The 14,877-nt window shown below is 46.4% G+C and overlaps 1 protein-coding gene across 17 annotated transcripts in view; it reads left to right on the forward strand.

Annotated features, from left to right (window-relative positions):
• The first annotated feature begins 12,828 nt into the window (after nucleotides 1-12,828).
• PLEKHA6 (pleckstrin homology domain containing A6) overlaps nucleotides 12,829-14,877 on the forward strand; it is a 133,239-nt gene continuing 131,190 nt past the window's right edge. For 2 of the 17 annotated variants that reach the window (XM_088801756.1, XM_088801742.1), the window contains exon 1: nucleotides 12,844-13,366. In XM_088801756.1, coding sequence (XP_088657882.1) covers nucleotides 13,284-13,366 — 83 coding nt within the window. In that variant the 5' untranslated portion in view covers nucleotides 12,844-13,283. Of the gene's footprint in view, nucleotides 13,367-14,877 lie in introns of all 17 variants that reach the window. The other 15 variants (XM_088801743.1, XM_088801747.1, XM_088801754.1 and 12 more) reach the window with 15 other exon arrangements.

Raw genomic sequence — 14,877 nt, forward strand, 5'->3', positions numbered from 1 at the left:
AAATTCCCGAGAATGGACAGGAATTCCCGCCCAGAAACCCTAGTGATAAATAGGAAAAATGCCTAAGAGATACATTGTGAGTAGTACGTTTAATTTCCCATTGTGGGTATTACTGGGTTCAAGGAGCTGATTTTCCCGATTTCCTGACCAACTTTGCTCGTGATTCAGGAACAGGAAAGCGAGAAAATTTCCTGAGAACAGGCGGGAATTCCCACCTGGAAACCCTATGTATATATCTCCCAATTTACAGATATGGACTTGAAGCATAGCAGGGAGACAAAGGACATTTCAAATAGGAAAAATAGCTTTAGGGAAAAGATCAAAATGGAAAAATATAGGCAGCATGTTTGAGAAATGGCTGATAGGCTGGTCAAGCTGGGTGTATATTCTATGGGATGGAGAAGTATAGTAGAGGATAAGGTTTGTTATGTAAACTCTAAATGATGGAGTATTTTGAAAGCCATGCTAAGAAATGTGGTCTGTTTACTTCTACATAAAGTGAAAAGCCATCCAGGCAATGACATGGTCAGATTGGTTCTTTTGAAATAACTCTTGGGTCGTTTGGTGGATGGATTGGACTTAGGAAAACCTAGAATAGAGAGCTCATGTAGAATGTTCGTGTACACGTGTAGGTATGAAATAATGAGCTCAACCAGAGGGTGGTTAAAATAGAAAGGGGCAATCGTGGAGATAAATAGTTAGGGAACTCAGTGGCTTATTAGATGAAGCAGAAGGTGAAATTACAAATGAGTCAGCTTTACTCTACTCGGTGACAAGGAGGAAGGTGATGTCATTAATTGAGACAGGGAATTCTGAAAGAGGAGCAGGTTGATGGAGGGAATGTAACAACTCTGCTTTCTGTGGATGACTGACCATTTTAGCATCTTCTCCATCTGCAGGAAGAAGCTAGGTGGGCCACCTAAGGGAGGTTTTGTAGGATAGTTCCAAGGAGGAAGAGAGGTGGAATTTACAGACCAGAAGCAGGTTTGGAATAATTTTCCTGAGCTGAAAATGGCATGGGAATTTGGAAAGGTCTTATGAGTAGCTTCGATCAGCACTTTGCTCTGACAAAACCCCCACCTGTCCTTTTTCCCAAGTCCAAGCTTGGCCAAGAAGTAGCTGACCCTTCAAGGAACCATGAAGGCTTGAGGCAGGAGCATATAAGAGGTGGCCAGGGTGGACTGAAGATAAAAGGACCCTTCCTGGATCTTTTGGACTCCTGGGTGCTCCTATGACTCCTAGAGGTCAGGGGAGAGGTCCAATGATAATTGAGACTCAGTACCCTGCCACCCTGATGGGATGGGGAACCAGAGCAGATCACATTTTAGTTAACAAAATAAAAGAATATGACATTTCTTACTCCCTGGTATATTTGTAACTGTTATGATTATTTAGTTTAAAAGTTTGATTTATGCATCTGTTTCTCAGCAAACCATAAACTCCTACATAAATATATCTAAGTTATTAACGTGCACCCAGTGCCTAGCATAGAGCTTAGTTGACTCTCATTAATTTGTTCATTCAGCATCATTTGTGAATACAATGAGAGGCCCTGTACTATGTGCTAAATATTCATTTATTCAGCAAACATTTACTGAGCACTTACCGTGTGCCAGGCCAAGTGCTGAGAACATAGATGGGAACACAATTGCCAAGGTCTCTGCTCTCAAGGAGCTTACATCTTAGATGGGGGAGTCAAGAACAAAGACAAAAAAGTTCACAAAATATCTTCAAGTGGTAATAAATGCCATGAAGATAACAGAAGAGAGTGATATAATGGGGAGAAACTTGAAGAATGACTTTGGATACAGTGATTAAGGAAGGCATCGCTGAGGCTGGAACCTTTGACCTCATGTCTGAATGGTTAGAGGAAGTGAGTCATGAGATGATGAGGGAAGGCAGGGACAGGAAGAAGGTGAAACAGACTATGGGACTAAGGGATGACAGTGGTTGGGGAAGGTAGGGCCAGATCCTGCAGAGCCTACAGGAAGGGAATTTGGATTTATTTTAAGTGTAATTGGAGGGCTTGAACTGGTAGGGGTGTGGGGTGCTACAATCATATTTTCTCTTTGAAAGGATCCTCTGGCTATTGTGTGAAAAGTGTAGTGAACCAACCAAGGAAGCAGGGAGACCTATGAAGAAGCTATTGGGATGGTCTAGGTGGAACATGATGGAGGCTTGGACCAGGTGACGTTGGAGGTGGAAGAGGGTATATCTGGAGGGAGACCCAATTGATTGGAAGTAGAGTGTGAGGAATAAAGGAAATCTAGGATGACTCCTAGGAAGGATGACCAACCATCCCAGTTTGCCTGAGACTGAGGCGTTTCCTGGGACATGGGACATTCGGGGCTAACACCAGGACAAGTCCCAGGCAAACCAGGACAGTTGGTCACACTACTGCTAGGATTTTGGGCCAAGCAATGGGGTGATTGTTGATTGAGACATATACTGAGAAAAAGAGGACTCAGGGAGAACTGATTTGAAGGTACAAATCAAGAGTTCTATTTTGGCCACATTAAGTTTGAGATGCTTATTAAACACCCATGTGGAGAAGGAGGAGGCAACTGGATATACACATCTGAAGTCCAAGGGAGAGGTTAGATTCAGACAGAAATTTGGGAGCCAGCATCATGTAGATGGTAGTTAAAACAATGGGGAAATGACGCAGGGAGCGTATGTAGGTAGAGAAGTGGGCTGAGGGTGGAGTTGGGGTACTCCCAACATTTCGAGGTTAAGCAGAGGAGAAGTGATTACCAAACAGATTAAGAAAGAATAGCCAGTGAAGAGGAAAAAAAATCAAGTGAATGTGCTGTCCTGAAAGCCTACAGGTAAAAAAAGCTTCACGAAGGTGGGAGTAGCCAACTGCATCAAATACTGCTGAGTAAAATTAAGACAAAAAAGTAGATTTAAAAATCAGTTCCTGGGGAGTCTGGATGGCTCAGTTGGTTAGAGCGCGAGCTCTCAACAACAAGGTTGCCGGTTTAATTCCCGCATAGGATGGTGGGCTGTGCCCCCTGCAACTAAAGATTCAAAACGGCAACTGGACTTGGAGCTGAGCTGCGTCCTCCACAACTAGATTGAAGGACGACGACTTGGAGCTGATGGGCCCTGGAGAAACACACTGTTGCCCAAAATTCCCCAATAGAAAAAAAAATTAAAAAAGCAAAATCAGTTCCTGTCCTCAGGAGTTTCAGTCTATAGAGGGACAGGAGAGTGGATTCCCATACAGTGATGAGCGCTCTAACAGGGATAAGCACGGGACACCAGGCAGGGACACAGGGCTCCTTCCTAGGTTGCACTGTGAAGGAGGATCAAAAAACAAGAAGCAGACAGAGAAGGGTTCTTCAGGCCGAGAAGGCCACAGGCACTGATAGGAGATAGTCAACAGGATAGTGAGTGGTAGGGGTTTCACGATGGCTGGAGCATAGAGCGGTGAGACAAATGGGTCACCCAATAAAGGGAAGAGGGAGGGCCAGAGCTGAAAAATGCATCAGAAAGGTCACCTAAGATGACACCGAGAAGTGTCTGTTTGATTTAGCAACCTGGAAGCAAGTGTTTATCTTTGCCAGAATAGTTTTGGCCATTTTCAAGGAGCTATGGAGACAGAGACCTCACTGTGAGTAACGGGGAGGCAAGGATCAGAAACACCAGGTGTATACGAGGTCGGACAACTAAGTTCGCGAACTCATCCTAGAAAAAGTGCTCCATACCTCATTGCTGAAATCACTACGGTCACCTTTGAAGTGCTCCCCTTGGGAAGCTATGCACCGATGGCAGCACCTAGTCCACCCTTCAAAGCAATTTTGGAACTCTTCTTCTGGAATGGCCATCAGAGCTGTCGTCATATTACCCTTGATGTCCTGAATGTCATCAAGATTTCTTCTTTTCAATATTTCCTTTATCTTTGGGTAAAGAAAGAAGTCACTGGGGGCCAGATCAGGTGAGTAGGGAGGGTGTTCCAATACAGTTATTTGTTTACTGGCTAAAAACTCCCTCACAGACAGTGCCGTGGAAGCTGGTGTATTGTCGTGGCAAAAAGTTCAGGTTGTTTCTTCTAACTTTTTCATGCAGGCTTTTCAGCACTTCCAAATAGTAAACTTGGTTAACTGTTTGTCCAGTTGGTACAAATTCATAGTGAATAATTCTTCTGATATAAAAAAATTTAGCAGTATCGTTGCAACAAGTTCGTGAACTTAATCGTCAGACTTTATAGATCACTCCATTATGAAAGTGAAAGGAGATAGTGGGTGACAAGGTAAGTTATTTGGGGTAGGGGTGGACATGGGGTTGGGTTTTGTTGTTGTTTCTTTCTTTTTTTTCCCAAGTCAAGTTGTTGTCCTTTCAATCTTACTTGTGGAGGGCGCAGCTCAGCTCCAGGTCCAGTTGCTGTTTTCTAGTTGCAGGGGGCACAGCCCACCATCCTTTGCAGGAGTCGAACAGGCAACCTTGTGGTTGAGAGGACGTGCTCCAACCAACTGAGCCATCCGGGAGCTCAGCGGCAGCTCAGCTCAAGGTGCCGTGTTCAATCTTAGTTGCAGGGGGCGCTGCCCTCCATCCCTTGCAGGAGTCGAGGAATTGAACTGGCAACCTTGTGGTTGAGAGCCCACTGGCCCATGTGGGAATCGAACTGGCTGCCTTAGGAGTTAGGAGCACGGAGCTCTAACCGCCTGAGCCACCAGGCTGGCCCCTGTTTTTGTTTTTGTTTTTGTTTTTGTTTTTTAATGGTAGAAATCTTGAACTTAGTTATAGGCTTGAGGGAAACAACTAGAAGAGAGGGAAATCTTGAAAATATAGGGAGAGGAGATAATTGATGGAGTAGTATTTCTGAGGAGCTAGTAAGGGATGGGTACCTGTAAGGATGGGAACATGTAGAAAGTTTAGCTTTGGATAGGAGGAGAGCGAGACAGATAGGTGGAGATACGGATGGTTGTAACAGGATACTGAAGTGAAGGTGCTCTAGGTTGAGGCTGTGCCTTTCTGGTTGCCTTTATTTTCTCTTGCAATCATGATGGGGTCTGCTGCCAAGAGTGACTGTAGACCAAGCAAGAGGTGTGTGGAAGGTGGGAGAATGTGAATGATGATGTCATCGATATGTTTAAGTCCCCCAACGGCTTGGTGTGATGTTTTTCTGGGTATAGGAGCAGAAAAGGGGACAGATTAATCCAGAGTAGAGTTTTACAAGAGTTTTACAAGCCGAAGACAAGTGAAAAAGGATATTGGCTAGTGAGGGGATGACGTGACGGGCCGTGAGTTTGGGCTGAATAGTGCAGGAATGAAATAAGGCTTTATTTGTGAGAATAGGAAAAAAATTGAGAGGCTAAAGGTACTATATGAAGGTAAGGAACAGGTGTAAAGGGAAGAGAGGAATGAGGATGTTAGAAGGACCAAAACTGTGGTCAGAAATTGGGATATTAGAGTTTATGTGTTCCAAGTTGGAGTAAATCTGAGTGCTAAGAAAGTCTAAGGTATGGCCTTGGGTGTGAGTAACATTGGAGTAGAGGTGCCTATCCCTGTAGTTGAGGATAGTAAGGCATTGTGAGGTTAGGACAATGGCTAGTTCATTCACATTAGCACTAAAATCACTCAGACTGAGGGAGGTAAGGGATGGAGAGGAAAGTGCTGAGCCAGGAGCCCCGGTCCTGGATGAATGCAGAGGACTGGCCAGCAGGCTAGTGGGTGGCAGTGATGAGAGGGTGAAGAAACTGGTTGATTGAAGGCTGGAACAGTTTTTACGTACAGATAGAAGCCTAATGGTGCCTTATAAATTTATTGACCTAAGCTGAACCAAAGAGCTCGCTGTTAGTTCTCAGAAATGCCAAAGTCAGCACAAGCTGCCATTTTCTAGAAAAAACCCAGGTTAGACATTAAAGTCAGCACCGAAAAAGCATTGCCTAAGCTGTAGATTCAAGAAGAGACCCAGAGGGGGCTGGCCCGGTGGCTCAGGCGATTGGAGCTCCATGCTCCTAACACCGATGGCTGCCGGTTCGATTCCCACATGGGCCAGTGAGCTCTCAACCACAAGGTTGCTGGTTCAACTCCTCGAGTCCCGCAAGGGATGGTGGGCTGTGCCTCCTGCAACTAACAATGGCAACTGGACTTGGAGCTTAGCTGAGCCCTCCACAACCAAGATTGAAAGAACAACAACTTGACTTGGAAAAAGTCCTGGAAGTACACACTGTTCCCCAATAAAGTCCTGTTCCCCTTCCCCAATATAATCTTTAAAAAAAAAGAAGAAGAAGAAGAGACCCAGAAAATAAATATCAGCAGGTTGACTACTGGACCGTTTCTCCGGGCTCCACCTAGCCCACATCTCGCCCTGAGCTGATGACTGACAATTTCACTTCTCCCCTCCCCCACTGGGGAGTTGCCTGTGCCAGTTCTTTGCTCCATGACATAGTCTTGGCAGGAAAAATCATCTAGCCATCTTGGGCTGGCGTCATTCCCAGTAGAATCCAGAGCAGAGACTTTGAAAAATGGAGCTGAAGGAAGCACATTTTAGGCGCACCTTTCTTCAGTGCGCAAGGGTTCATTAGCCAAAATGATCATCTTCCCAGGCCCATTCTCAGAACAACTTAAAAATAACCTGAGCTGTCCCTCCTCCCTTTCACACGGAGGACGAGTCACTTCTTGCTCAGACAGAACCCACCCTCGCCGCAGCCCTTCTAGAACACAAGCACCCTTCGCATAGCCCTGCGTTCAAGGCGCCTACATTCAAGGCTCACTTCCAGGACACCACTCGCTCTTGTTCTCCGACTTCACTAGCTGCTTGTTATTCAGCTTCCTGTGCAGGTTCCTTCTCATTTACTTGACCTCTAAACGTTAGAGTGTCCCAGTTCTCAGCCTTGATCTCCACCTCCTCCCTACCTACACTCATTTCCTTTGTGATCTCAACCAGCCTCACCGCTTTAATGCCATCTAATCACTGAAAAACACCAAATGTATATCTATCTGTACTCCTGAAACAGACTAGTCTTATACATCCAGTCATCTCCTTGGCATCTCTCCTTGGGTATCTCACAGGCATCTCCAACTTAACATGCTCAGAATTGAGCTTGTGTTTCCCCACTCTCCCCTGCCACGCCTGTTCTCCCTGCAGCCTACTCCCAGCCCAGTCAGTGGCAACTCTATCCTTCCAATTGCTTAGGCCTGATACCTTGGAGCCAACCTAACTTCTCTCTTTCTTTCACAGTCCAATTATAATCTATTAGCAAAACCTGTCTATTCTACCGTCAAAATGTACCCAGAATCTGACCGTTTTCTCACTGCTTCTACCCCCCTACACCAAGAACCAAGCCGTTGTCATGTCTTGCTTGGATTGTTACAATAGCTTCCTAGTTGGAATCTCCTGCTGCCCTGTTCCAAACAACAGATAGATGATCCTCTTGAAAACATTAAGTCATGAAAATTATGTTAGTCCTACATTCAGCCCTCCAATGGTTTCCCATCGCGTTCAGAATAACAGCAAATCTGCTTAATAGGTTCTGGAATGATCTGCCTTCCTCATCCCTTCTGTCCACATCTCCTACTATTTTGTTCCCCTCATTCACTCTGCTGTGTCTTGTTGTTTCTCAATTACTCCAGGGGTGTTTCTGCCTCAGGGCCTTTGCACTTACTACTTCCTCTGCCTGGAACACGTTTCCCCAAAGTCCACATGGCTTTTGCTCTCTCACTTCTTTTAAGTCGTTGTTCAAATGTCATTCTCTTCACTGAGGCCTTTCCTGACCACTCTATATAATTATATGGACCACAATATAGCAGCATCCACTGTTCTCCTACCCCTCCCCCTACTCTTTCAATTTTACTCCATAGACTCATCATCCTCTGAGACTATATAGTTACTAAATGTAAACTGTGAGAGCAGGGCCTTTCTGTGTTACTCATTCCTGGATCCCGTATACCTAGAAAAGTACCTGGTCCACAGGAGGTACTCAATAAATATCTGTGGAACAAATGTAATTCAGTTCAACTGGCTGTAGGGAACCGTCTGGATTTTACAATCTCTGGTTACTAGCACTAGTACAGTAGTGTTTTCTTAACAAATACCTTTTGTCTCAAGTTCTTCTAGAAGCATGACTGTAATCAAACAACCAGTTTGTCTGGCTCTTCCATATTTATACCATCATATATCTAACCCCAGTAGAGGTGGTCCTTGCCTTCTCTTCCTTTGCTTCCTAGTTCCTGTAAGAAAATCACCAGTGGCTGGTGACTTAGCCTGCAGATGAACACAACTATTAAATACCAGCACTCAATAAAAATTATTGTTGTGGTTATTTTTTTTTATATGGCAGTGGAATCTGTTATAATCTTCTTGTTATTATGTGAGTCTCTTGGCCAAATACATTTAAATGATGAAGCAAATATCTTGAAATATAGCTTTCTACTGATGAAGTTTCCAGGAGACCTGAGTTGTGTGTGGTCCCAACTCTACCATGGAATTGCCACAATTCTGGGCACTTCCCCTGAGTTATTCAGCATTCTCTAGGGGGAAAATGGAGGCTTTGAGCTAATGATTACTAAGACTTTTTCTTGACCTAAAATGGTGGTTTTCTTGGAAGACAAGAGTTCCCGTTCTCAAGTCACTAGAAATGCAGGTGGCTATCTCATTGGCTTTCCCAAAGAAACATTGGTTACGCCACAGAAACAGTCAGGGACACAAGATGATACGACCTTTATATTCAGGATTTTTCCATTGTTAGGAGTAGAAACCCAACTCAAATTGGCTGAAGCAAGTTGAAATTCCAAGGGTAGCGCCTCCCCTGGCGAGCCGGGTCTGAAGGCTCATGGGATGTAAGGGGGGCCCTTCTCTCTTCTTCTTCCGGCTCCACTTTTTCCTGTATTGGCTTCACTTTCAGTAGGCTCCCCCCATGTGAAGACTCCAACAGCACCATAATGACAGTGCCAGCTTCAAATCCAAGAGAAAAAAGGTTTACCCCCAAGAATTCTGGAATCTTGTTAAAACTGAATCTCATTGGTCTGGTCTAAGTCATGTGACATTTCCTGAACCAATCACTATGTCTAGGGAAATAGAGAGTCAGATTAGCCACATCTATGTCATAGCCTTCATTCTCCAATGGAGCTGGGGTGGGAATGGGGCCATCCCATCCATCCCATATGGGCTGACAGTGGCAGAAGAGTAGATGTTAAAAGGAAACTCGGGGGGCTATTGAAAGAAGAAAGGAGATTGAATAATGGACAAATGAAAATAATAGACATTTATGTCAGTCTTCATTAAGCTTATGGCTTCTTATAGGTACTGTATTAATTTCCCATGGCTGCTGTAACAAATTACCATAAAGTGCGTGGCCTAAAACAACAAAAATTTATTCTCTTACAATTCTAGAGGCCCAAAGTCTGAAATCAAGGTGTTGACAGGGCCATATTCCCTCTGGAGGCTCTAGGGGAGAATTCTTTCTTTGCCTCTCCCAGCTTCTGGTGGCTGTCAGCACCCCTTGACTTGTGGCTGCATCACTCTGATCTCTGCCTCTGAGGTCACATTACCTCCTCTTGTCTATTTTAAATCTCCCCTGCCTTTCTTCTATAAAGACACTTGTCATTGAATTTAGGGCCCACTTGAATAATCTCCTCATTAAGATCCTTATTTTAATTACATCTGCAAAGACATTTTCCCAATAAGGTCACACACTTAGGTTTCAGAGTTTGACATTGACAGGTGTTTTTTTTTGGGGGGGGAGGTGAATTTTTTAGTCTACCACAGGTACCAAACCAGAAGCACAATAATATTTAAGTGACTAACGTCTCAAAATGTATGTAATAATGAGAATAATTTTTAAATATTACTGATATATTTTATCCACATGCTTTATTGCCTTTTAAAGAGCTAAAATAAAATTTGCTGCAGGAGAAAAACAAATGACCAAATTTCTGACTTGAGTGCAAAGCTTACGTGTAAGGTTTTCATTTCAATACATTATGCCTCCTGCCCTCTTCCAGGTAACTGTTGAACCACTGTTTTTATTTGCGTTTTCTACTCCTTTTCTTCATTTTCTTCAGCTCCTTTGCTAAAATGTTTTCATTAGCAGTACAGTTGACCCTTGAACAACACAGGTTTGAAATACACAGGTCCACTTACATGGGGATTTTTTCAATAAATATGTATAGTACTGTAAATATATTTCCTTTTTCTTATGATTTTCTTAACATATTTCTCTCTAGCTTACTTTATTGTAAGAATACAGTATGTAAGACCTATAACATACATAATATGTGTTAATCGACTGTTTATGTTATCGGTAAGCTTTTCGGTCAAGAGTGGGCTATTACCATGTTTCCCCAAAAATAAGACTTAGCCGGACCATCAGCTGTAATGTGTCTTTTGGAACAAAAATTAATATAAGACCCGGTCTTATTTTAACATAATATTAAGACCGGGTCTTATCTAACATAATATAAGACCGAGTCTTGTATTAAGTTTTGCTCCAAAAGACGCATTAGAGCTGATGGTCTGGCTAGGTCTTATTTTCGGGGAAACACAGTAGTAGCTCAGTTTTGGGTGAGTCAAAATGTGGATTTTCAATTGTGCAGGGGGTTGGTGCCCCAACCCCCATGTTGTTCAAGGGTCAACTGTATTAATATTGATAATAATTCATAAACAAAAACTCAAATGGAAAAAGTCACTAGCAAGAATACACCACAGGAAAGTATTTTCAAACCCGATTTCTTTTCTTATTTCAAATGAGTAAAAACTTTCACAATCTCAACTACTGGCCTTTTCTTGACTAGGCAAGTGTTCCTAGGAACCTCAGGCTATAGTCAAGACGAACAAGACCAAGATCTTGTAAAGAAATCAACAGGAGCCCCTACTCCTCAAAGAAGACAGCAGTGGAATACATGTTTTCAAGCATATGTCATTTCGTCCCCTATTTCCACCCACATTCAGCCCAAGCAGCAGCTGCCCTTACTGGTTGCTCAGGTTGGACAGGGAGCGCACTGGTTGCTGGTATTTTCCCTGGAGGCATCTTGGCAATAATTCTGTGTTCAGATCTTTGGATATCACGGGCTGGGCAGGTGGCTCTGTGCTTTACCCGTGGCATGAGTCTTACAGGTGTTTCACAAGGCGGAGGACTGGCTGGGAGTCTGATCCCTTAACCCTCCCATCCCCCCCAATTCAGGAACTAATGGGTGTAGATCCTCATCTGTGATTCGCAGGTGTGGCTCTGCTTTCTCTACTAGAAATCCGTAAGATCTGAGAAGGAGGAAAGAGTTAGGTGTTATGGATTTCTGCTCTTCTGCATCTGGAGCATGAACTCAGCTTACACCTGGCACACAGGAATCCACCTGAATACACGTGGGTTTCCAGCATGAGTTTCCAGTGTCGGAGGCAGACAGATGAAATGGGACGAGCTCTGGCCTGGGACACTCGTGGCAGAACTTTTCCGCCACCACCTTGCTCAGTGAGCTTCACCAGCACCTTCCCTTCTTTGCCCCTCAGTTCCTCATATTTAAACAAGAGGATTGGACCAGATGTTCTCTGAGGCATCTTCAAGCTTCTCAATCAGATGCACATTACACCCCCCAGGCTGAGCAGTAAGGCTTGCTGGCTGCCTCTTTTTCCAGAAAGCTCTGTCCCCACACACTGATGTTGCTGAGGGTTAAATTCAGCAGGCCCCTAAATGAGGTCCTAAAGTGCAGGATTGTGGTTAAAGAATTGTTCCCAGTTATGCCAGTATAAGTCATTCATCAAACATGAATGAGGTGCCTCAGGTAGGTACTGGGGCTAGACAGATGAGTGAGATGGAGGCCCTCGCCCGAGGAGCACACCGTCCAGTGAAGGAGACAGATGAGTAAAGCAAGGATTGCAGTGCAGCGTGATAAGCTCCACTACAGGGTCATTAATACGGCTGCCTGACATATAGATGATGGACATATAAATCTATCTGGGGTGGAGCCAAGGACAGCTTTCTGGAGGAGGTGATATGGGTGGACCCTGAAGGGGACACTGAAAGAACAACCTGAGTGGAACAGGGACCCAATCTTTCAGAGTGCTCACGGTAAGGATACTTGCCGGCTGCCATGGGACACATTGCCTCCCCTAAAGACAGGTGTCTCTCCCACTGTCCATTCCCTTGGGTCTGACACACGGATGGAAACAGTGTGCACCTAACTGGAGCCCGAGGGGCAGGTCCTTGAGTAAGCCGAGAAAGCTGACTGGAGCCCAACTTTCATACAGACCCAGAGGCTGGAAAGTTGTGGGCTCCAGCAACACCATTTCTGATATGCTAGTATTGAAAGCTTGCAACCTGCGTTTTGTGCACAGAACATGCTCCCTCCTCTATTTTTGTTTCTTTCCTTTCTTTTCCTTTTCTGGTGCAAATTAGGGGGCAGGCACATGAAGCTGTTGGTTTCTGAGTATGTTTCTAAGGTCTCCTCTGATTCTACTTAGTCATGGCAGGCTTCTTGGAGGAAGTGCTTGGAAAGAAAGGTAAGGACTTGCTTGACTAATGAGGCTGGCATCTTAGCAGGAGGCTCCAGGGCCCCTTGCTACTCACACCCATGCCACCACCCTTCCCTGCATTTGACCTTTGTTCCTCTTCTAACCTCCCGCCAAGTAGAACCAGGTTTGACCACTTCCCCCTTTCCGTTCAGTGGCTGGACGTGTCCATGAAGTTTGTGATTTAAAGCGTTCAGCCAAACTGGTTCTCCTGCGTCCCGTGCTCGGACTTGGGGACCTGCGGGCTGCCGCTCATTCTGGCTGTGAATAACCTTTGGAGGCTGTGGCCTGGCTCCGCCTCCCCGCTTGCCGCAGGTTCAAGTGTGGGCTCCGAGCTAGGGTGGTGAGGCACCACCCCGGGCTCACACAGGGACCAGCTCCCTGCTCAGCCCGCCCGGCGGCCGGCCGCTGGGAGTAGGAGGGACCGAGACCTGGCGCTGCCCTGAGCGGTCCAGGCTGGGAGTGTCCGAACTCTCGCCGCGGCGATCGCCAGTCCCCAAGTTAGCACGCGTCGGAAGAGGAGTCGGCTGGAGCGGGAGGCAGGTGGCTCCGGAGCTGAGCTGGGCGGCGCTGAGCACTCCCGGCCCCGCCAGGGTTAAGTCTTGTCGGCTCCCTGCTGCCCGGCTGGCGGCCAGCTGCCTTCAGGGAGAGGCCGGAGGCGCTGCCAGGGATCCGGAGGGACGCCAACAGCCGGGGCTGCACCCATATCACAGCCCCCCAACATCGCCCCCAGCACTGCCTCTAGGAGGAGCAGCAAGTGGGGGCTGCGGGTGGGAAGCCCCTGCCAGCCCAGCGCTGGTGGCCCGGAGAGCACTAGGGGCAGCGCAGCGCGGAGATGGCCGATGAGGTCGCCTGGCTGGACTTGCCTGGCCGGTGGACCTATGGAGTTGACCGCGGCGGGAGAGTCTTCTTCATCAAGTATGTTGTCGGTCTCGCTTGTTTCATTTTGTCTTTAAAGTTGCCCAACTTGAATGGCGGCAGGGCTGGGGGCTGGCTGGAGAGGGTGGGGGGACTCTGAGCTGGAACAACAGGCATGACTAATAAGTTTATCACCATGCCTGTTTGAATGGGTCTCCCGCCTTTTCCTCATTGGGTCAAAGTCCAGCAGAGGCTCAGCATTCCTGCAGTCTGAAAGGGTAGGGCCATACAGGGCAGGTGCTGGCCACCCCCACTCCGTCAGAGACAGGAAGAGGGGCCCTGAGGAGACTGACTAGACCCAGGCCCCAGCCTGCATTTCTTTCCTTTCAGTTCCCACCGGTCCACTGAAAGGGCCAGGCGTCACTTCTTTCTTCCTTTCTTGTCTCCCCCCTCCCCCTTTCCTAAGGGAAGACTTGGGCTAAATACCAGCACAAAATACTGGGAGACCCTGCTTCTACCACCCAGTTCCTGGCATTTCCTCACCCCAGGACTCAGTGTTTCCACCCACAGCCGCTCTCCTTTCCTGCTTCTTTATGGGGCTGTGGTCCAGGGGAAGGAGATGTCCACAGTACATTCAGCATTCTTTAAAGAGAGGGAGGCTTTGCTGCTGTCAGTAATATATTAACACTGTTGTATTAATTTCACAAACCCAAATGGCTTTGGCATAATTTCATTATAACAGAGTGGCCCCGCTGGCACTATTTTGGCCCTCTCCTGCCATGCTCATGTTTTGCCAGGATAAAATCTCCCGATAATATAGCAAGTCTACAAGAGGTTGAAGAGAAAGGCCTGGGCTAGAAAGAGTGTCCCGGGAGTCATCACGTAGACGTAGAACCATTCAGAAGTGTGCGAGGGAGAAGACACGAGGGCACCCAGGCAGCACCAGTGTTTAAGGAAAGGGTAGAGGAAGACAGGATGGAGAAGGAGACCCAGGGGTCACAGGTAGACAGTAGGTCAGGGAAGGGCGCTGCCCTCGGCAGGTGAGGAAGGAGGACGTTAGGAAGGAAGGGTCACATGAGCTTAAGATTGGAAAGTATCTGTTGCATTTAGGAAGGGGGTGCGGGGGGCGGTCTTTAATAACCTCTCAGAAAGTGATTCCAGGGGAGGGCTGGGAAGAGAACCAGGTTGAGAGACCAGGGAGTGAGAGACCAGGAAGTGAGGACAGCTAGAAGGAACTAATTTCCATGAGGGATGTTTGGTCACTAAAACAGCTAGAAGGGGAGGTAGCATTGAGAGGGAGGCAGAGGGTCAGACTGAAAAATCTGAGGGCTAAAGGGATGGACCGGACAGGGAGAAGGAAGCTGAAGATACCAGTCTTGGATGCTCAATAGAATAAGGTTCTATAAAAGATGGGAGAGGATGGAGACTACAACCCAGGCAGAGGGATTAGCCTTAATGAGAGCCGGCTGCCTTTTCGCCGATGTAGATGCAAGCATGAAAGGATGGGTAGGACATCGTTACGTTTGAATGGTTGGGTGCTTTGGGGAAGCTCCTGCCTGATGTTTTCTATT

This window comes from Rhinolophus sinicus, chromosome 11 (assembly GCF_057876585.1).
Source record: "Rhinolophus sinicus isolate RSI-liver-muscle chromosome 11, RSI-T2T, whole genome shotgun sequence".
NCBI lineage: Eukaryota > Metazoa > Chordata > Mammalia > Chiroptera > Rhinolophidae > Rhinolophus > Rhinolophus sinicus.